Raw genomic sequence first — 23,607 nt, 5'->3', positions numbered from 1 at the left:
TAGATTCCTGTGCTGAGATTTCATTGGAAGAGGGCAGAGAACTTCAGGAAAGGGTGGGTAAGCCTGATTTAAATGCAATTGCGCACTCACAAAATAAAGCAAGTTGCCTCAATTTTTCCTTTAATTCACGGTCATGAACTATATTACATAAATAGTCCTTATGATTCTGCTTTTTTTAGCAAACTAAACAGAACAGTCCTCTTGACTTCCAGTGTAATGGTAAGGTGAAATGTAAAGAAAACACTCTTTCAGATGTGTTTACCATAGCATTTAATGCTTCATGAAAGTTTAAAGCAATAACTGGCTATTTTGCACTGGTATATATTTGCTTTTTAGTCTGTAAGTCTATGATTTCACTGACTAGTACTGACTTGTTTGTACTCTAGACACGAGTGCTTATGCTTTATTAATTTTCTTAAGTTCTAATCTAGTGACTGACACAACAGGAAGTGATTAATTAATGGGATCTTGCTAGGAATGTGTCACGTTCTCGTGTTTGTTGGTGACATGGTGCACTGCTGGCTTTCATATATCCAATACTACTGTCTAACTATTGAAGCATGTAAGTTTGTCTCGTGCTTCAGTTTAATAAAAGCCTGCATGTGAGCCAGCTGCCAGCAGCTGTTCAAAACCTCATTGCTTCCAGCAGTTACTACTAAGGTATTTCTTTAAGTGTAATAGATCCAAGGCCCAATCCATTGTACAACATTTCAAGAAACTTTGGTGGAAGAATGAGGGAAGATGGTGCTGTGGGGAAAGGTGAATAAAGGAGAGACTTTGACAGACTGCTCACATAGTGCAGGGTTAGATGTGGTGTTGGATTATTGTTCTCTGACGTGTCCAAAGGCAGACCAAATCACAGTGCCTCCATTCAGGGCTCTCTGAAATGACTCTGAACAGCTACAGTCAGTGATAAATTCAAGGCTTGCAAGACTGGAATTTCTTTCTATTTAAAACATATTCCTTGATTGTGGATGGTTTCAAACTCTTTCCAAATTCCAGCACAATTCCTAACTAAAGTCACTGGAACTCTGAAAGAAAGTCTGCATGGGAGTTTTGAGGTTACAGCCTTAATGCAGCAACGCTTCTTCCTAGCCAGAGCTCCCATGTCCAGGGCTGCTTTGCTGCTATCTTCCACCACTGTTTGAAAAACCTGCCAGTGACTCTTAGAATTGGGCTGTTTGACAAGTGCAGGCCACACCTCTGCTTTGCAGCTGGAATGAAGCCCAGTCCCATGTGAAACTTCAGACCAAGCCTGTAGTAAGTAAGCAGCTCTTCACAGCCAGGCGTCTGGGGATTCTTCTGCGTTTGTTTTTTGTTACTATTACTTTTTTTTGTCAGATTTTCTTCTGAGACGACGGGCCATTGTTTTCCATGTTCCATGGGGTGCTGCGGGGCTCAGTTCCACCCAGAGTGCTGCCTTTTCTGGCAGCTGTGCTTTTCCAAAGAAAGGAAAGAAAGCAGAGTGGATTTCATCACTGTCGGGTAAGACAAGCTGTAGCGCTGCCTTTAGGACAGTGTTCCTTAGCTAGTCTGTTTGGCAGTGACTTGTTTCATACACATGCAGTAGCAATTACTCCTTGTGGTGATCAATCACAAAATTTATAATTGGGGCAGTTTTTGGTTAACTATAACGCTGATGTAGATTCCAGATTTTTTTTTTTTTTACTAAGTCTGTGGTCTGAGTGAAACAATGCAGGCATTGATCTCTTGGTTCCTTAGATTCTGGGGGACACATGGTGATACTTTGCAGGGGGGATCTCCAGCATGTCATGCTTATCATCAGTAGAGATACAAGGGTTCTTATGTGTTTTCTTGTGAAATATCCTTGATTACCTTTCCCTTCCATTTTATTATCTACCTTATCTCACCAGGCTTTCTACTTCAAGGCGGACAATGATTAATAATGACTTAAACCATCCATTTATAATGCAGTACAATCACATTAGATAAGTGGTTACAATGTGCTTGTCCTTCAGCTGATTCTTATTGATCATTCTATTGTCTGAGATGGAAAGCCTTACAACCTCAGTTTTGAATTGCGCTCAGCTGTTTGAGAAAGAGCCTTCACTCAGAAAGTCTGATCTATCATCATATTACCTGCCTCTCCTAGTATGAATCTGGAACTTACAACTGAGGTGACCACTGAATGTAACAGGATGGTTTGCTGTCTGTATGCATTGCGCTCTACCATTTGCTACACTGGTGTAGACAGAATTGTAGCTGTCGCTGAGTGCCTACATGTATTTCTTGCCTATCTTTTCCTAGATTTGTTTGGATTGACCATATTTAATAGTTGTGCTTCATTGCTCTGTAAGCTCATCTTAGGGCATGTTATAACATTGCTACAGCTTGGCTAAAACATAAATATAAAAGGTGAAATAGGAGGTTCTGGCATACCGATAGCAGAGTAAGGTATCTGTTGTGTTTATATGCCTTTAAATTATGGTCTGAGTGAGGGAAATGTATCCTCAGTGATGTAATTGCTGGCTACAAATAAATGGTTGTCAGAGACCTTTGGAAGGGACTTCTGAACTTGTGACTATGTTGACAGATGGTGTGTAGTGAAACAAGCCATGTTCTATCTTGGTGGAGTTCTGTGCTTCCTTTACTGGTAACATCTGAATCCAAGGGGATAAACTACATTAGTTAAGATTGCTTTGGTGGCAGTTGTGAGGATGTGATCATGTAGCTTTGCCTCTCAACAACCTGAAGAGTTGTGGAACCTGTAGGGAGTCAGTGAGAGTAACCTGTGGAATCTTGTATTCCTTTCTGTAGTCCTTTCCATAGCTTGAGGAGGCAGAAAGGAGGGCAGACTTTGTCTGAGAAACTGCTCTGTGGTTGGGAATAAATAAACGTAATTGGGAAAGGCTTAAAAATGAAGAAACATCAGCTGAGGTGCAGAACCTGGAATAAAATTATCAGTGAAGTCACAACGTACTGCCAGAAAGAGATGAGGGTAGGCAACATTTTGAACATGTTGGTGTTACAAATGAAAGCTCTCTGATGGTAGTGGTAATAGGCAAATAAGCTCAAATTATGTTGTTAAGTTTTATTTGGCACTTGGCTATGAAGAATGCTAGGCTATGCATGTAAATTTAACCCTTGGTGCTCGCAGTGGGTGTCACTCAGTACAAAGCAGTTCAGTGTACTGAGTGTCTTGGATTTTCTGTGTTGCTCAAGCCCTGTTTTGCAAAAGCTACTGAATATCTTAAGGTGGTAAGAAATAAGGGAAAGAACACAAGTCTGCAGCTGCCTAACAAGTACAGTACAATTCCACTTATTAGTTGGGGAACATTCAGGAACACTTTGACAGTTGAGGGTTCATTGTTTATTTTTATATTCTAATCAGTGATGCCAAAATCTAATGTTTTTTTATTTAACGTTTTGCACTCTGTAGCATTTTGTTGTAAGCAAAGAATGCTAATGAATATAGTTGACAATGAATGCTTAGTTTACCTGAAATTACACTTTGTGGTCTCAAGTTAATCATGTGTAGAAAAAGCTAACTGTGGACTGAGTGACCACTTGTGGAAAAGATCGTAAGAATATAAAAGATTTTTCTAGCTGGCTATTGTTATGGTTGGGTTTATGTCATAACTGAATGGCACAATTCATGTTCTGTTCGTGAACCTTATACTATTGCTTTTGTCCAGTCTCTGCACCAAATCCTTTCAAGCCATTTTCTGTCATCTTCTCCTGCCATTCACTTACTCCTCCTTCATGATCTTCTAGGATTTAGTCAGATTTATATTCTTCTTCACATCTGGCCATCTAGAAACTATTGTTACTTGCCAAAAATTGCTGTATGAATGCTTTCCTGAACAAGGATTGCATTTCAATCAGTGCTGGTAAAGTAACGTGCACTTTAAAAAGTGTTGATACCAGTTAACAATTCCCAATGAACAGGAATTTGGAGTTTGTTCTTTCTAACTCAAACTGCCATGAAATTTGTTTCTACAAGGAAGTGTCTTTTTCTTCCTTATTGTTAACGTGTGCTTTCTACATACTCAGTGCTATTAAGATTCTTGCCACGTCTGCTATTACTCAAGCATGCATGTGTCCATGGCAAGCCCTCTTAACAAACTAGTCAAGTCATTATTAAAATTACTTGAGGAGTTCCAGTTTCATTTTATCCTGCAGTAGGAATGAGCTAATGAAGTAAATAAAAATTGACCTGTAATTAGAGGAAACCCTAAATCAGGGAATTATTGTCTGAAGTCTGTGGGGAGTTACCTTAAGACATTGCTCATTGCCATGCTGAAAGGGAACTGAGTTGCCTTCTAGCATCCTATAACCTTCCTCCCGGATACACAAAAAAAGACTTTGTATGTTCCCAAACTGAATCATTAATTGTTTGGTTTTGTGTGACTCTTCTGGTCCTTTCTTCTAAATTGTCATCAGTGTAGTTATGGAATAGGTATTGTAATTGAGGTACATGCTGAACCATGTTCTTCCTTTCTTTTCAGTGGGAGAAGCACCCTTACTACAACCTAACAGTAAAAGTCCTCAGAGCAAGAAACATCAAGGGTACAGATCTCTGTGAGTATTTAGTAAAGGGATTAATATAACAGATTCTTTGTTCAGCAGTCATCTATAACACAGGTATTATTGTTATGGGCTCTTTTTACCTACACACTGTATTGCCTTGGCATCTGCACAAAGGTTTCTATTGTAAAGCCTTAGCTATATTTTAATTGCTTAGTGTGAGGCCAAGATACAGATTAACACCTTTGCTTTATGGAACAATATCAGGTGAGTCCTGGTAACATTTTGATTCCCTGCTTTTTTTTTTTTTTTTTTTTGCATGTCCTGTTGTGGCCTACTCAGTGTTCTTTGTCTGAGTTCAGCACACAGGTTATGGGGAATGTTACCCTTTCCACTGCTGAACTGTCTTCCTGCAACCAGAAGAAGCAATTGGATGGACCTTGAAGAGAAATACTGACACTTAACATGTTACTTACATTTAACAAGTTACTGTTGTTTAAAGCTGTGAACTTCAAAGCATTTGCACTATAAGTCCCATCTTGATTTTGCACATCTTTATTCTCATGCAGTGCAATCTAGAAACTGAAGAACTCATGGGAAAGGACATGTTTGAGTAACATACTTTTGTTGTGTATCTGAACTCTCTGCTCTAGTGTCGAAGGCAGACTGCTACGTGGAACTGAAACTGCCCACTGCATCTCCCCATGTCTACCGAACTCAGGTTGTTGACAACTCTGATAACCCAGAGTGGAATGAAACATTCCAGTATCGAATCCACAGTGCTGTCAAGGTAAGGAACATACTTGGTGGAGCTGGTTGAACCATCTGAAGTTGTGTGTTGGCTTGCTTTAATAGTTCATTCAAAACCAAGGGATCTTCATTGCCCTCAAAAGCAGAGGGAGGTATGCAGTGATGGTCATCTTCAGCGGTACCAAAAACTGTAATATCCGTTTGGTAGTAACCACCATCTTTTACAAGCAGCAGCTAGAATTTGCCTTAAATGACTTTGTGATAACTCAAGAAAGGGAAGTTAGGACAATGTCTGAGAAAGCTGATGGAAATTTCCTGATAATGTGACTTTCCAAGGGTTTTTTCTACTTTTACATTGTAGCTGTTGCCTTCTTGTAGTTCTGCTCACCTTATGCTGACTGTTGTTTAAGACTCCAAGTTTAAATCACTCTGTCACTTATTTCATTGAGTTCTATGATTGAAGCACTATATACAGTACTTCTGCTGTCTGAGCTGAGCAAAGCTTCCAGACTGACAGTACTGATTATAAGTAGACTCAAATGTTTTTGAAAGTATTGGTTTTAGCACGATGCAGTTGTTCAGAAATAAACACTGCCAAATAGAAGCTTTGTGCTTAGTTATTCTTAAAGTCCTGCTGGAAGTGGTGAATTCCCTTCAGAGAAGGAAAAGGGATGGGGTACTGATTAATGCATTAAATGTCTGTTGTTTACAGCTACTGAAGTTCACGGAAGTGGCTCTCTGTCTTCACTTGAAGCTGATTGTTTCTGTTTGGTTTTAGAACATTCTGGAACTGACCCTCTACGACAAGGATGTTCTAGTCAGTGATGAACTCACTTCCATTGTCTTTGATGTAGGAGGCATGAAGCTGGATCAGCCTCTGCTGCGCACTTTCAAGTTGAACCCAGAGGTTAGTCCTCAGCTCTGAATAGCTGCAGCTCATATTACTGGAGTGAGGCAGTGCGTGCTTGTTTATCTGCCTGTTGCAGAAGCCAGAAGAGGAAAATATATCAACAGATGATGGTATTATATATACGGTCTTACTGTCATCTGAGGTGTTTTGATGATTTTTTAATTTATTTTTAATGGGGATTCTACAGCCTTCGGGGTGCTCAGCTAAACAAAACTTGGGATGGCTGCCATCTTACAGAAGATGTTGAAACACCTTTGTAGGTTTTGGCTGTTTCTTAATATGCAAAGGGGGCACAAGCTAGGCTTAAAATGAACTGAATTCACAGTCTGCAATCCTTTTGTGAGCTACAGACTACCTTACTTATTTGATTATTGTCTGTTTGCAGTAAAGTTTATTGCTTCAAAGGTTACTTCTGTGTTTAGTAACTCAAAAGCTTATATACAGGATGATGTACAATTACATTGTAACCCAGAGTGGAGTGAAACATTCCAGTATTGAATCCAGTGCTGTCAAGGTAAGGAATATACTCAGTGGAGCTGGTTGAACCATCTGTAGTTGTGTGTTGGCTTGCTTTAATAGTTCATTCAAAACCAAAAGCAGAGGGAGTACCTGAAACTGGTGCCTGTCAGCTGCTCGCAGTCCCTATGGGCTTGTTTATAGACTTGAAATAAGCCAGCTTATTTGACATAACTAAAGTCGTGTCACCAACCTGAACTCTTTTGACACTGCTTCAAACACATTCCTATGATAGGTCTAGATTACAGGTTTTTTATTTTATTTTTAAAGGATAATGAAGAACTGGACGTAGAGTTTTATTTGGAGAAATGGTGAGTCTTACCTGAGGAGCTAAATGGACCTGTACTCTTGAGAGGTGATTTCTGTTGCTTTTTGTGTGCAGCATAGGCTTGTCCATATAAGGGCTAATGCACAGTACTTCTCTCTGGTACTTAAGTCGATCACCAGTGGCTGACAGCAAATGTCCTTAAAGTGCAGCCACCAACATTTGTGGAAACTAAAGAAGAAATTAAAAACTAAAAATAAAAATCCCCTTTTTGGGAATAGCAGCACTGTGAAGGAAGGTACTTCGACATTCTTTTTTCATGAGCTAAATCAGTTACGACTGAAAAGTTTCCGTTCGTAAAGTATATCTGTGTTTATATTGCAAGATTAGATGTGATCTAATTTCAGTTTATCTTTAGGTTTTCAAATAATAGCATGCATATAGTAGCAGACAAATTTCTCCTTCAGTAATTTCTCCTATTGCTCTGTAACAGAAAATAGTGTCAAACTAGTTTGCTTACATCTCCTGCATCGAGGACCTTTTTTTCCTACTTTTTATCTAGACAGGTAGCTTGAAACGTAAGTTAATGCAAACTAAAACCAAAATTCACATGCACTCAATCTCTTCACAGCTCAGATGCTCCTACAGAAGTACTGACCAACGGAGTACTTGTGGTGAGTACACAGAAGTCAGTTATATACGTACTGAGATTTAAGTTTTTGAAATTTTAAACTAACTCACAGTTTCTCTCCCCCCCACCATACCAAGTGAGACTATTTAAAAGACATAAAGGTGTTTTTGGAAAGCTGGTGAACCTTATGGATCATCCTGAGTTTTCTAGCCTGGATGCTGGCTGGGTACAGCCTTCATCCTTAACACTTCTAGGAATTTTTTCAGTGCTGTTTTTAAGTAGGTGATAACCCTTGTGATTTTTTTCTGTTCTCTTGGGGAAAACAAGCTTTAAAAAATAAATCATACTATACGTGAAAAATTCCTCTTTTCCCCAAAGGAAAGAGAATCAAATGATGATTTTTTAAAATTAATAAGGAAAAAAAGAACAGAAACTTCTGTTATTGTCAAAAGGAAGAGTTTTAACCTCTATTCTGTGGAAAAAAAATGCTGGTTTGTAGTAGTACAATTCTGCAGAACACTTCACTGTAGAAAGCCCCCTGTATTCATACTAACCTCTGCAAATCAGTCCTCTGTTCAAGCTGTGGAGGAATTTCCTATCTTTGTGAGCAGCTATGACTGACTAAATATCTCTGGCTGTTCCCTCCTAGAAGGGAGGCTGATCACTGGTTAGTGCAAGGGACTAAGTTTCTTGAGAACATGGATCATCTGGTACAGAAAGTCATGGGTGAATTTATGAACTGATTTCCAGGTACATACTCACACGTGCATTTAAAAAGAGGTGAAAGAAAAGGTGAACTTGAACATCTACAGTTGCAGATGGATTAAGCTTTACCTAGAAAGAGAATTCAGACCTTGTAACCAGATCTGGTTACTTCTTTTTGTAGGTCCATCCTTGTTTGTCACTACAAGGCACCCTGGACAAAGAGGGAAAAATGAAAGAGAAACAGCAAGGTATGATTGCCTTCAGGGTTTAAGGATGATCTTCTTTTCAGCTTGTTTCTTCCCTGGGAGAGAGAGAACACTTGAAACTGTATAGTGCATTCTTACTTACTGATTACAAAACTGACTTTTAAAGTTAACTTAGTATTAGAAATAAAAGCTGAGCAATATTCAATCACATCCACTGGGTGCCTTCTGAGGGAGACTTGAGTCTTTGCTTGTGTTTTCCAGTGTCAGCTACATTTAAGAAAAGTATCTAATTTGGAACATTTAAATAAATGGATTCTGCAGTCTAAACTTCTTATTTTAACACACAGGTAACTGTGAAGTCAAGCTGTCTGTTCCAGGGGCATATCAGAAGCAGTTGTGTATTCCTTGGAGTCTGGACAATGAGGAGGATTGTGGAACCTCCTTTGTCTTTCATGTGGACAAAGAAATGCAGCCAGAACTACAAGTGGAACTGGAACAAAACATATCTTTCCTACAGGTAAGCAGCTATGCTGACTGCTACAAAGTATACACTTTTAAGTAAACTCACACTGAAACCAGCATCTCCAGTCCATGAAAAAGCCTTTAAACATAGATTCAATATCCTCAGTTTCATCATAAGAAGGTCAGGGATCTTTAGATGTCTAGGATGTCAGGTTTGGATCTACTGTTCAGGTATGTGCAAATGTCAAGAGCAGTCATACCATTAACAGTTGTTCTGGAGAGCTCAATTGCATTTTGTTTCTTATTAGGATGGAATGAACCCTGATGTTGAAAAGCATTCTACAGTTCTAGGAAGGGGGACTGTGCCACTTCATTCCCTTCCAATTGGAAAAAAAGTTGATAGAGTTGTTTCTCTGGGAGAGGTAATGTGAACAATTTTTGTTTTTTAACATGCTTCAGATGCTGCCCTTCTCATACAGGCATTTCAAAAGTTAATTGTGATTCTTAGGAGAGCTGTTTTCTTGTAGCTCAAGAACAATGTAGCAAACTCAGTGAAGCTCTTTAAAAAATATATTTTCATGAATGGGTCTTGCAAAAACAAAGTTAATAGAAATGACTGAAATATCAAAGGAGAAAAGCAAGAGAGGCTTGTAGAAGAAATGAATGTGCTTAGAGAGCAGAGTGAAAACGTGTTGGTTTGCCATGGAGACTCCTGAAAATGTCTGAAATAGATTGAAGATAAAAATGTTCCACAGACGTGGGTGAGAGTGCTGTTCCTGTTAGTATCTGGTAGTAATGCTGATGTAATAACTTACAGTTAGTAGTATCACCTATGAAGTTGTTATCAATTGCAGACTGTCATGGTTTTGCAATTTTGCTATCAGACTTTGTTCTGTTTTTACAGGGAGAAAATTTGGATATAAGTTTGAAAGCTGAAGAGAGGTGAGTGGGAACTTCAGTGTTGTTTAAAATGAGAGAAGAGCTTTGTTTATTCTTATAGTGAAGGAGTATGTCTGCTGCTCCAGGAAGCGCTCCTGTCTCAATGCATCTCTTGAGACAGATTAAAGAAGGTTGTTTTTCTTTTAGCATCTGTGATTATTCTTTATGAAGGTACTTCCTAGGAGACTGGTTTCAATCCTGCTGAAATTGGGACAAACTTTTCTGTTTTCTTACAACTTAAACTGATCACTTTTCCTTGGAAATTACAAACCTTTGAAAACTTTTTGTTTATTTGTTTCCTTAATTTCTATTTCAGCAGTTGGGATCTAGATGTACGACTGGGTTTTGACCTCTGTAAAGAAGAGAGAGAATTTGTGGACAAAAGGAAGAAGAGAGTTGCTGAAGCACTGAAGAAGATCCTTAACTTAAAGCAGTCCCCCGAGAGAGATGAGGTATTGAGCACAGTGAGCCTGAGCTCTTATGTGTTGGGCTTTAAGCTCTGGATTGTCATGGGAAAGTCAATTTCCAAATGGTTTAATTGAATCTTGTCACAGCAAAGCAGATTCCAAATTGCTTATTTGGTGACAGTGCTATTTCTAGATAACCTGATGCACTGTCCTGTGAACTTCAGATGCTCTTATAAAGAATTATACCCTTTTATTTTTTTCCTATTCTAGTGTGTATTTTGTGGCATGCAAGTAAATGTGCAATAATATACGTAACAATTTCAGTAAGTCACTGTTGCTGGAATTGCTGCTGTTTTTATAGTAAACAATATATTTGAATTACAAAAGAGAGAGTGCTGATTGAAATCAAACCTGAAATAAATGCAAGTAGATATTATTAGGATATAATAGGATTAGTTCTGATTAGCTGGTGATTTACTGGCAGTTCAAAAGCTTGTGATTGACTCCTGTGTTTGCTGGCTGCAGGTTCCAGTTGTAGCAGTACTGGGGTCTGGAGGTGGGATGAGAGCACTGACATCGTTCTATGGCAGCCTAGCTGGCCTTCAGCAGCTGGGCCTTCTGGATTCTGCAATGTATCTGAGTGGGATTTCTGGCTCTACTTGGTAAGTTGTGTGCAGTGCTGATTCCAGAAACTTAGTTAAATGTGTTAGTGTTTATGCAGTAAAGCAGTAAATTAGTCCAGAACTGTATCTTTGCCATCTGTAGACAATGAAGTTAAATATTTCATTAGATCTCACCTGAGAATTCTGATATCAATCCTAAAGTCATCCTAAAATCTATTTTCACTTCTGACCCATATGGCTATTGCTGTATTTATAAATCTACTGATCTGCAAGCATGGCAATAGAATATTTGAAATTATTACCTTTATAAAGCTGCTGTGTGTTCTCTCAGAAGCTTGATTTCAAAACATTTCCCTACTTGCTTGCTGTTGCCAGGAAGGTAACAAAGATGCTTCAAGTCTGGAAACACATCTGTGCAGACCACTATGTTGGTACATTCCAAAATGGCATATGCAGCTGTGTAGAGGAATAGTGCTGGCTTTAGTAGTCCAGAGCAGTGTTCTGAGGTGTCAGACATGGTTAGAATGTTTCAGTAGATCAATTCTTAGAGTACACCGTGAAATCATCCTTTGTGTAGGTACACATTGTTTCCATGAAATGATTTCACTGAGGAGTTGTGCAACTTGACAGTATAATCCTCCCCCCTTCCAGCACTTTGTGCAAATTGACAATAATATTCCCTTCTTGAGCTTTGTGCAATAGTACTGATTTATTTGGTATTCTTGCACTAAGCTCTCAATCTGGTCCACACCTTTTGATTTAAATCCAGACTTAGAAACAAATTTAGTTATCTGCTAATCAAGCACACTAAATAGTTTCTCATTTTAATGAGACCTATGTTTTGATAAAGGTTATGGCCTTCATTGCTGTATGCAATAGCTGTCTGCTAGTTGCTCAGGGTTGTAATGAACTGGACTTAACTCATGTTTAAGAATTAACATATATGCTAACATCTCATGTTCACAACATATATGAAAGGTAGGTTAGTAATTAGAGTGAAGCTGCCAGGTCTCAGGGTTTTCAGCATGTATTAAAGCACGAAGATCCATTATTTCTATCTCTTGATGATCTTTTAATTAGTCTTCTCAAGCCAAGGAGTAAGTTTTACTCACAGGAGTAATAATATCTAGCTAAAATTCTTTGCTTACATAAAGGCCATTTTTACCAGTGATATTTAATGTAAGTATTTTCAGGTGTTTATCAACGTTGTATCAAGACCCAAACTGGTCACAGAAGGACCTTCAAGATGCAATTAGCAGAGCTCAGAGGGCTGTATCCAGCAGCAAAGGAGGGGCATTTTCCCCAGAACGACTGAAATACTATTTCCAGGAGCTGACTGCAATGGAGAGTAGTGGACGGAAAGTTTCCTTCACAGACTTGTGGGGCCTTATTGTGGAGTATTTCTTACAACAGAAGGTAAAAGAGTTAGCTTGGATGTGCACTACTGTTTGTCTTCTAGTTGGGCCCTTTGCAGACCTAGGTACTAAGTGTCAAGAAACTAGATACTCTCCTGCTTTGTAAGCTGATTTGGAATAGGCTGTAGAATAAACATAAGGAGTTCTTGCTTCTGTCTGCCTCAGTTTTTCCAGCACATTTTTTGGCGAAGAATTACATAGCTTTATATATTAGCACTATAGAAAAATCAAATGTGTGTTTGGAATAACTTGTTAAATTAATAACTTTTGTATTGGATGCATTAAGCCTGAAATAATGTTGGTGTTGGTTTTGCAAAACTGTATCACAGTGCAATATTTATTATACTAATTGAAATCAGAGGAGTAATTAGCTTATTAATAACACCTGGCATTCTAAATATTCTGACAAAACCTAACCATGTGCATAGACAGAAGGAGGAAAGGGGACTTTGAATTAGCAGTGTTGCTTCATGCTAAGAAACAGCTTCAAATTCTTCAAGTATGAGGATAAAATTTATCTTAGTGTATTTCTTCCTTGCTTGTACCCAGGAAGATTCATCAAGGCTGTCTGATCAGCAAGAAGCAGTGAAATGGGCCCAGAACCCTTATCCTATCTATGCTGCTGTCAATGTGAGACCCAATATTAGCAGTGGTGATTTTGCAGGTATGAACCTAGAAGCTTGCTAAAGTCCATAAATTCAATTCACCTCCTCCAGTCCTAATCACTTCTAACTTTCAAATGTGAGGCATCAAGCACTTGTAGATGTGAAGAGACAGGGACACTAGTGCTTGTGTACACCTGTGTACCACTATTCATCTTTAATTTTTCTGTTGTTATTCTTTTGTTCTGGGGAGAGATGTGTATATGTGAAGAAAAAAATTAAAGCAGAACTTATATTTCATTTGAAGAACAAAGAATTTCACTTGTAAATATTTTTGGAAGGCTTTCAAGCGTGAGGGTCATTTCAGTGTGCAGACAACTCAGGAAGCCTAATGGGGTCAGAAAAATTAACACTTCAAAAGTTGATGGTAAATAGTGAGCAAAGCTGAGAAGAGTGAAGTAGCTTCCCTTAGATGTGATGAAAAAGGTTTAGAGTAGAATTGAAATAGGAAGGGTATTTCTGTAGTAACAAAGTCAAGATGGAGTGAATTTTTTTTCCCCCTGAAACCTGGGAGAAAGGAGGTTGTATTGAGTCAATGAAACCCTGGACAAGAGTTTATATTAATGATATTTATCTAATATGGAGGGTCACTGGAAAGAGTGACAGGGAAATCCACAGTGATAGTAAAAGAAGTGGAGGTAGATTCCCCCCTCCAATCCTTGTGTGAACATTAATTTCAGTAGTAAAGTGTTTATATGTATGCTTACTCAGAGGTGAGCAAGTCCTCATTGGTCTGTTGGCTCTTTCTTAGAATGGTGTGAGTTTACTCCCTTTGAAGTTGGGTTTCGCAAATACGGGGCTTTTGTCCGAACAGAAGACTTTGACAGTGAGTTCTTCATGGGAAGGCTCATCCGGAAACGTCCAGAGCCTAGAATTTGTTTTCTACAAGGTATGAACTTTAAAGCAGTGAATAAAACAGCTTTTAGGACTCATCAACTGTTAAATTTTGATCTCTTCCTAAAGAATCTGAAGGGGGGGCTGGGGGCGGAATGCCAAATTCTTCTCCACGGATTTAGACACTGTTTAATATTATAGTATTATAGTCCTATATTCCAATGTGTGTAAACAGATAAAAGCAATGGTGTCCCATTACTTTTATATTTATACTTAGAGGAGCTAACGTTCTCTGCTGTAACATGCTACTTCATCCCATTAACATCTTTTCTATTCCTTACCTATGATATTTATTTAATGGGTAATATCTGCTTGGCAGAAAATTGCTTGCTTTCTGTCAGCTTTATACTCTGTGTTATTAAAAATGCCTCTTAAGTTTGCTTGGGTAGAATACTTTTCAGAACCTGAACAGGATGAAGTGTTTGGAGTATTAGTTTAATGTTTGGTGATAAGCTGAGAGCAGACATGTTGCTAAACAGGATGTACATGGTAAGCAGAGATCGTTTCCCCCAGATAAAAATGAAATTCTTGTGGGAATAAATTACTGCAGATGAAAATCAAGGGCAGCCAGAGCATGGTGGGGGTGGTCACAGAGTGCTACTGCTTTCCTCAAAGTTGAAGTGAGTTATCCTGTGCTTACAAATATCTTCATTTTACATAATGTTTTTCTGAATAAAAGAAAGAAATAGAAGAAGTAAAGTTAATGTGCCAGAAGTATTTTCTTACCATAACTTTGGAACACAATAGTAGTTGCTTGAAGCTGAAATTCTTCTGTTGATTCAAAAGATCTTTAGGCCCTGCAAAGCTCTTAAAGCTTTCTAAAAGCTGCTGTTCTGATCAGACATTCTCATGTTTCTGATATACTGAACTTTGCCTGTTCAGTTTTGCTTGGAGTCTGCTCTGGATACCATGGTGATCTGTCTCAGTAGGTTTGCATAGGAAACTAGGCACTAAGTCTCTTATAGCTCCTCACATCTCTCTATCCAGTCTGCTGTTGATCCTTAACTGTCAAAAACTTCTTCAGTTCTTTTCATTCTCTTTGCATCTTTTCTCATAGAAGAGCTTCTTTTTCATGGAAGTTTCTCTATTTACTGAATAGTGGGGGTCAAATGGCAGCCCTCTCCTTGGCAGATGGCAGCTGAGTTACAAGCCTTTTATAAGCCTTTTAATTATGAAGTGTTATTCATTTCTCCTGCAGGAATGTGGGGCAGTGCCTTTGCTGCAAGCTTAGATGATATCTGCTTGAAAGTGGTTGGTATAGGACTGAGCTTTCTAGATCCATTCAAAGATGTTATCAAAGTCATAGGTGAGAACACTCTTTGAAACTGTTGGATTTTTCTGAAGATTCCTGGTTTTGGAGTGACTGCAAAAAAAAAAAAATATAATGTAACTCAAAAATGTCCTACATGTTGTTTTGAAGACTAGCATTTCCTTTAGTTCTGTGTATTAATCCATACTACCGCACATGGAGAGTAATGGTAGTTTTTTTTACTTTTTATTCTTTTATATATTTTTAATTTTAATTTTTAAATCTGACCTTGGCTATAAACGTTGTCTAGTATGGGAGATGTCTTGGGCATGTTTTGCAGTTCAGGGGGTCTTAATCATGAGAAAAGAAAGACAAAAACTATACAGCCACAATGGAGGAGAAGAATAACTTTTCAGTTCACTTCTTAGCTTGATTTATTTATACACATACTTACTAACGCTGGATAAGCTGGTTGTACATTTGTGTTCTACATTTATGCGATACCTCCCTAATAGCAAAAAGGGAACATTAAAAGCTGAGAGATGTTAAGGTGTGTTTTTATAACCCTGCAGTGAAAGGTGGCAGGAGAGATTTTTTCCTCTCTGCAGCCCCGGTTGTTTTGCTGCTGTAACTATCAGTGTGACTGAAGTGATGACTGTTGTTGTCTCGCAAGACAGAAGTGGTTGTCACTTGCTAACAAGAGTTTTTACATGGATTTGAAATTAAAATGGACAATGATTTGTATAATTCCCTTTAAATATGGTGAATAAATATCCAATTATAGAAAATACAGCAGATTTAAAATTAATTATGATACTTTTCAATTAAATGACAAAGTCAGCCTTAGGACAAGTTGTTAAACTTCGTAGAAAAGAGGTCTGATTGAAATGATGGAGCTGTGTGAACATTTGCAATGTATTCTGTATCCTTTGTGGCTTCTGTAGACGACTGCAGAAGATTTCATTTCCGAGATCCAACACGGCTGAAGACTCGCTTGATTGTACCTGGGGGCCCCTTGTTGCAAATCTTCCAGGATTTCTTCAAGTCCCGGGTCACATGTGGAGAGACCTTCAACTTCATGCATGGATTATATCTTCATAAAGATTATGTTAAAGTCAAGGAATTTGTGGTTTGGAGAGGTAAACGAACCTGTATGTGTCTGGGATGTAAGATGGGATGTTAATGTTCTGTAGCGGGCAGTGTTACAGAATGTAAGAAAGACTGACTTTGTCCCATTGAAGTCAGGGAATTTACCCCTTCTTATCTCAAAGCAGAAATTTGATCCACTGCCATATTCTGTCACATGAGGCAAGCTCATTATCAGATTTTCATGAGCCAGTCTCAGTACATGTTATGTGTTTTGTTTCTTACTTTTTCTTCTAGTGTGATCTATATTGTTTCTAGTCAGCGGTGTGTAGCATAGCATTATAGTTACTTGTGTTACTTGGAGTGTCTTCCAGGCACACATCTGGATGCGTTTCCCAACCAGCTGAGCCCCATGGAAGAGAACTTATATTTAGTGGATGGTGGCTTTTCTATCAACTCTCCCTTTCCGCTGGTACTTCAACCAGAGAGGGATGTGGATGTTATTTTGTCATTCAATTTTTCTTGGGAAGCTCCATTTGAGGTAAGAGATGCAATACTATTACCAGGAAGATAAGAGTGCAGAATCATGTTCACGATGACAGCAGATCAGTTGATGTTGAATGCAAGCACTGCTGGAAGACTGAGTTAAAATGAATCCTCACAATTTTAAAGTGCTGCTGTACTGTGCTTTTTACTCTCAATCATGAAGTGATGACAACTGTATGATTCAATTCAGAAGATTATCATGTTACCTAAAATAAGAATGCTTGCTTAGTTCATAAGATTCTTGTTGCAGTTGGTGACTTTGTTCATGCAAGCAAGTTTTCCTGTACATACAGATGCTTATTAAGTGCAGAGAAGTTATGCTTTACTACTGTGGTTATACATAAAAAGAGTTTCAGCTTCAAACTGTTGATGTTTGGTAACAGTTTTAGTTCTATTCTTCTGTATCATCAGCCATAGAAATTGCTTTGTGCAGCCTGGAAGATGGATTTCTGTCACTTATTTTGTGAAACAACCTCTGCCTTTGAAGACTGTAATTACAGTCGTAGTGGTTGGCTGGTATTCTATCAGAATGTTTCTTGTTCTTTGATGACAGGTTTTGGAGCTGACTCAGCAATATTGTGAGGAGCGGGAAATACCTTTTCCAAAAATCAAAGTGAGTGAGGAAGATGAGAAGAAGCCCAAAGAATGTTATGTATTTGTGGATGATGATAATCCAAAGGCTCCCATTGTGCTTCACTTCCCTTTGGTCAATGACACCTTTCAGAAATACAAAGGTCCAGGTAAGGAGCTCAGCCTTCAGCTTCTGAGCACTTTGGATCATAAAGGAGTCAAAATCCCTGAGGAAGAAAGCGTTTCTTTCTTTAGGGAAAGAATTGTGGTCCAAATGAGCAATTGACTGTGATATCCTCCTCACATAAAAGCACAAGCTTATTACAGTTGACATATTGTTTTGTCTTGCTGCAGGAGTTGAACGTGAGTCAGAAGATGAGAAATCCTTTGGTGACTTTGTCATTGAAACTAAAGATTCTCCTTACCGTACACTAAATTTTACCTTTGAGCCATATGATTTCAGCAGGTTAGTGGAAGTGAATCGCTACAACGTTCTGAACAGTGGCGACATACTCTTCAAAACCCTGAACTTGGCTCTGCAAAGGAGAAAGCTGAAGAATGTCATCAATACAGCCAACGCATGAGCAGCTTCCATCACTGAGAATAAGGACAGGCCGCAGTGTTCAAACTGGAAACTGTCTTTCTGAAAAGGGAGTGGAGAATATGACACTGAAATTTCACTCAAGGTGCCATGCTCTTAGAGAAACCTGAGAGATAATGATGTTGTACAGAGCAACAGAGCATGCTGCTATGTTAAACAGGAAATAGAGGTATGTTTGTGTGGTGAAGAGTAGAGTTACCTAGCACAGGATTTCATCTAACAGTGGCTAATGACTAGAGAAATCCATGCATGTAGTGCAAGCATCTGGAGATAATCTTCAAAATTCCACCAGTTTGTGGATGAAGGATTTTTTTTTTGTCAAAGGTGTATGAGGAAACACTGATTTCTTCCATACCTTTCTTGCTTTTTGAACCTCCATGGAGTGTTATCATTTTACATCATCTGGCCTTGAATTCCACTTCGTGTAACCATGCACTGAGAGAGAAAATGTGTCCTTTTGCTTTCAACTTGCTACTGACCAATGCCTATGTATTTGAAAACATAGGAAGGAAGGCCCCTAGGAAGACTCTGAATTAGATATAATTTTTTTCTTTACACTTTCATACTTGTACTTGTGATTCAGATAAACCTTTGCTCAGGGAATCAATTTGTATGTTTTCATGTTATAGAAGCATTGTTGGTCAAGGTAGGAATGCTTTATAAATGTAAATAAATAACATCAGGTGGTGTTCTGCTGAAGGATGGAATTAACTTCCCTTTGCAGAAAGCTCACAGAAAAGGACTTTATTATAGCATAGGATAATACCTAAGACAATAGGCTGGTGAAGCAGTGTTGTTTACTGGCTTTTACAGTGATCTGTAAGTACTGATTTTGTATTTGAAAACTGAAGACAGGAATTTTTTCTTTACTGAAATGATGTAAAAGCTTATGGTTCTTGATTTCTTTTTTATACGTGTTTTTCTTTTAATAAATTTCACTTTGAATAATATGCTTTTCACAATTATTCCTATTAGTGCTTTATATAGATTTCCTTTTTATTTTAAAAAGTAAGCAGAATATCAACATAACATATGGCACAGCTTCTTTTTAACTTCATTATAACTGATGGAGTTGGAAAGCACCTGTCCATTTCTGGTTGGTGTTGCACAGAAGAAGCATCTCTTCATTATAAAGCTACTCTTTAAGGATGTGTGACTCACTTTTCTGATCTTTTCTGAAAGTAGGCCTTATTTTTTAGATGTTTTGAGCAGTGACTTCATTTGGGCAGTTAAACTTGATTGATATCTGGAAGGAAAGTCCTTAGAATTTGCTTCCTTAAGCTGAAATAAAAGAAAAAGCAGTTGAAGTTGCTCTTTTTATTTATTATTATTGATACCAGTAACCTCTCTGTTCTGTAGGATCTGGATATCTTCAGTATACGTTTGGTGATGTTTTATGTATCTTTCCACACAGAATTTTCAAGTGTTCTTGTTTCAGCTGCCTTTAAACCTGATGCTGTGCCTTTGAATTTGTAGAGGTTTTGGAGTTTCCTTTGTTCCTCCTCAGCTAGTTTTTCTTCTGATGTGAATCTGAATTCATGGCTTGATTACTTGCGCTTTCTTGCTTTTGAGTTTCTCTCCTAATAGGAGAGGATTTGATGCTGTGGGGGTGTGAGTATTTATACAGCAAGATATAGGTGGGAAGATGGAATGTTACTTGTGAAACTGGATCTGCTCAAATTTGCTAGGCATGTACAAAGGAGTCTTTTAAGGTACAGTTTCTCAGTAAGTTCTGCTACAGTAGCAGTGCTTCTTTGCTGTGAAAAGCTATGAGGCCTTAATAGTTCATTTTAATTTGCTACCCTGATGCATAATTAGCCACTTCTCTTGCAACATGCTATGGTGGGATTGTCCACAGACAAGTCAGTGCTTTTACAGCACTATGTGTATTCTTCAGTCTTAAAAATACTACCACTGAGAAACTGGAGGTAACAGAATTAGAAAGGTGTAGAATCACTGTAAGTTGTGCTAGTGAGCTGAGCTGACTCATGCTTAGATCACAATTGCCTCATTTAGTTGTCCCCACAGCAAAATTTCTCTCTCTCTCTCTATATATATATATTTAGAACTGGTTTAAAAGTTTTTGGGCTTTAATTTGAACTAAGTGAATTAACATAGTACTTATATATGAATATCTTTGCTCCATGCTTTTGCAATGCTTAGTTGTATTGCTAAGCTTACCTTCTGCTCTAAGGAATGTGATCATGCATAGCCCCATGCTGCTCCCTCCTTAGCCTGAAGATATAATTAAAGCACTGCTGTGAGGAGGCAAAGTTCTTGTGGTCTAAGGAGCAGATTAGTGCACTTGAAAACATCTACTTACCTATTCTAGTATTTATATGGATTATATCCAAAATCTTCCTTCACTTCTAACCTGACAATCCTGATGAAACAGTGCTGGAGCTCAGCAAAGTTGCATAAAAATGTTTGTTCTTCTATAACACTCTTTATCTTTATAAAGATATATCAATGACTTTTGTTTTTCCTGAGACTAATTTCTAGCTAGACTTCCTAAATATGGCATCCGGGATGGGAGCATTGGCAATGGTATCAAACTTTGCTTCTATTTTTTGTTCCTTTTCATAGCGTAAGTCCCCCAATAGAGGCAATCGCCATTTGTGTTTTGGTGGTAAGGAATTCTTTATGTCCTGATTGGATTACATGGTCTGAGCTATAGCTCTTGCAGGTTTGTACATACTTTTTCATATCCAGAACACTTTTAAATGCATTAAAGGGAGACATTGCCTTTTGCAATAGTTCTCCACCCACTCTCCAACGTGCTGTGTTTATAATCACAAAATATCATAAGGCAAGGCCTTGAACTACAGGAACAGTAGCTTCATTAAGCTGTTGCCAGAATAGGCTGCTGTGGGCATGCTGTTGTGAGAACTGTTCTGAAAATAATGCCTCCTATCTTATTATGTTGGCCTGTGATGGCAGAAGTAGATGGTGGTATGGCAGTAGAGGTTGAACCTCCCCACCAAAATGCTCCATTACACGTTGTTGCTGTGTGACAGATGGCAGTAGAGGGGTAGTCTGTCAAAATAGCGTCTGTCATGGAAGTGCACATGAAGCAAAGGAATGGAACTGAATTTCTCTGTGCAGAAAAAATGGCATCCATTGACATTCACTGATGCTTGATGAAATTTTATAGAGACTACACAGTGGATGTGCACACAGTGAGGTGGTGGGTGGTGTGTTCCAGCAGTGGCAACAGCAGCAGTGAGTCATCTCTGCTGGTGCACATTTTTTGTGAGCATGGTATGCAGGCTCTTGTTCATCACCAGTGAAAATGCATGACTAATAGTGGTGACTGTGCTAAAAAATAGTGTTTTGTAGTTGAGAATGTGTTCTATCAAATAACATTATCATACTTTTTGTATTTCTCCAAGTAGTAGTTTCTACTAGTTATCATTTCAAGGAAATAATCACAAGGCATTACCTTTGGAGCAACCAATGTACAATGAAAATCAAACATTGCCATTCATTTATAATCTCCCCTGCTTTAGGTGCACAAGTGTGTAATCATGTCTACAATTTTGACTGTTTCACCTTTATCCACAATTTTAGTTAAGCTCAGCAGTGTTGTTGTGGTGTGCCTGTTTCTGTTTTCTTAGTGAAGTGATTTTTGGGTTACTGATCACGACATTCAAGTCAGCTCAGGTCTACTGAGTTTTATAGTGTCCTGCAAACTAGCAATTGTGATGAGAATTCCAGAGAGACAATGATTAATGCCCATGTGCTTGCCTCATATAGTTTCATCCAAGGGTGTTGATGTAAATACCAGGCCAAGGTTTCCTTGAGGGCAAGCATGTTTGTCAGGTTTTGCAGCTCTACTAGATTTGATAATTTCCAGGTGAAGGAAAGCTGCTCAGAACATTATGGATGAACATTCAGGTCCTGTTCTCTTTTTCTTTTTTTAGTCCTGCAATATAATTAGTAAGTAATTAAATTTTTGCATGCAAATTTCAAACAAACAAGTTCATAACCTTAATGGAAAAAAGAAATCTCAGTAAAAAGTTAATGATGTTCATTAACCCTGCCAAGCCTGACCAATGAAAGCACTTCCTGCTGTGTAACAAATAGAAATTGAATCAGGCTTCTATATTACCGTTATGAGGTTAACCGGTCTCTGATAGGTTCTGTACTTTCACAGTATATTTATCTCCATCTCCGTTGTTTAAGGAATCCCATTGCATCTAAACCTAAATCCTTATGCAACAGTTGTACTACCTGACATGAAGTCATTGTCTGAGTTAATATAAGCATGTTTGAAGTTGATGGTGTGGGGATCTTTCTCCTTTAGCATCTACTGTACAGACATGGACACTGTTTAGCAATGGAGATCTGCTGATGTTATTTCCCAAGTCACCAGGGAAGTTTCTTTCTGCCAGCAAATTGTGGAAGCTGGAAATGGGAAGTCTGGCAGGGGAGGAATAGCTTCAGAGTGGGTGAGACTGTATTTTACAAGTGCTTCTTGAATGCTTTGTCTGCAGAAGTTTGCCAGTGTTTTGTAATGATGTGTTCTAGAAGATGACATCTGGATAGTTGCATTCATTACACGTTGTGAAACACAACAGGCTTAAGCATGCTGTATCTTTGAATTATGCCTTTGTCTCTGCTGTGGGTGCATTTCTGAAATCTGCATTGCGAAGCACACAGCGCTTTAAAGAAAATATTACACCAGAGATCTATTTAAAAATGTGTCAGTGCTTTAAAGCATCGTGTCAGGAATAAACAGTGATTAAAAAATGAAGGAAATGTCCTCTGGTTGAACAAGTGCCAGATGAAGGTAGGATCACCTCTGATACACTGGAATACATTGCCCAGAGAAGTTGTGCATGCTCCATCCCTAAAAGCATTCAAGGCCAGTCTGGAAGTGGCTCTGGGCAGCCTAGTCTAGTGGTTGTTAGCCCTTCCCATGGAAGGGGGTTGACACTACAAGATCTTTGAGGTCCTTTTCAATCTAGGGCATTCTATGACTTAGCTTCTAGGCCTGCCTCCAAGGGCAGGTGTTCTAAAAGATTTTCTAAATACAAATTACTCCCTGAAAATTTGAGAACATTTTCTTTCAGTAATTTTTTATCCTGTCAGAATACATGTTTGTAGTATCTGATCCCTTCTGAGTGGCACAGAAGTCTGTATATTTAATGCGTGTTTTGACATTAATGGCTGTACATTTGCCCTCTGTCTTGAACCTCAATATAATAGCCTTGACTCAGAGATCAATGCAAAGTCCCCAAGCTGTGCTTTGCCAGTATCCTGAAAGCCTTATCGTGAGGGTAGGATTAATTTCAAAGAAATTCCTAAAAAAATTGTAATTTTTCTTAGATTCCTTTTTTAAAAATTATTATTTTTTAAAGCATCAAGACATTTATCAAAGACAAATCCTTAAAAGTTCTATGGAAATAGATAGCTGAATACAGGATTAAGATATTTATGAGTGCCCCTTCCCTTGGGGATTTCTGAGGCTCCACATGAACGCCTTTTGTTTCTATCCTGCTGTTGCTCCCGTCCTGCAATCAGCCCTTAGGTGGCACTCTTGTCACTGGAGTGTGCAGCACCTGTATCTACACCTGAGCCCTCCCGACACTACTGCCAAGATCCTGCTTTCTCATTTGATCCCTTAGGAAGTTAGGAATGCACCAACACTAATGATTGCTTAATGGAATTGTGGGAAGA

The 23,607-nt window shown here is 38.5% G+C and overlaps 1 protein-coding gene across 2 annotated transcripts; it reads left to right on the top strand.

Moving 5' to 3' along the window:
* The first annotated feature begins 310 nt into the window (after window positions 1–310).
* On the top strand, window positions 311–18,875 carry LOC107314844 (cytosolic phospholipase A2 zeta). Of its 2 annotated transcripts, XM_032445103.1 has the most exons (20): window positions 1,225–1,485; window positions 4,470–4,542; window positions 5,142–5,278; window positions 6,017–6,145; window positions 6,935–6,975; window positions 7,561–7,603; window positions 8,447–8,513; window positions 8,819–8,988; window positions 9,242–9,355; window positions 9,838–9,875; window positions 10,189–10,324; window positions 10,805–10,941; window positions 12,096–12,318; window positions 12,867–12,981; window positions 13,731–13,868; window positions 15,072–15,179; window positions 16,067–16,261; window positions 16,583–16,749; window positions 17,308–17,494; window positions 17,679–18,875. In XM_032445103.1, the coding sequence occupies exons 1-20, from the start codon at window positions 1,375–1,377 to the stop codon at window positions 17,906–17,908; spliced, it is 2,559 nt and encodes an 852-aa protein (XP_032300994.1). In that variant the 5' UTR covers window positions 1,225–1,374; the 3' UTR covers window positions 17,909–18,875. The 2 variants fall into 2 exon arrangements, with proteins under 2 accessions (XP_015720060.1, XP_032300994.1); XM_015864574.2 differs by lacking the exon at window positions 17,679–18,875 and having other exon boundaries at window positions 311–1,485; window positions 16,573–16,749; window positions 17,308–17,417.
* Window positions 18,876–23,607: the final 4,732 nt, after the last annotated feature.

Source organism: Coturnix japonica, chromosome 5 (genome assembly GCF_001577835.2).
Source record: "Coturnix japonica isolate 7356 chromosome 5, Coturnix japonica 2.1, whole genome shotgun sequence".
Taxonomy (NCBI): Eukaryota; Metazoa; Chordata; class Aves; order Galliformes; family Phasianidae; genus Coturnix; species Coturnix japonica.
This window is presented reverse-complemented; position numbering and strand designations above follow the sequence as displayed.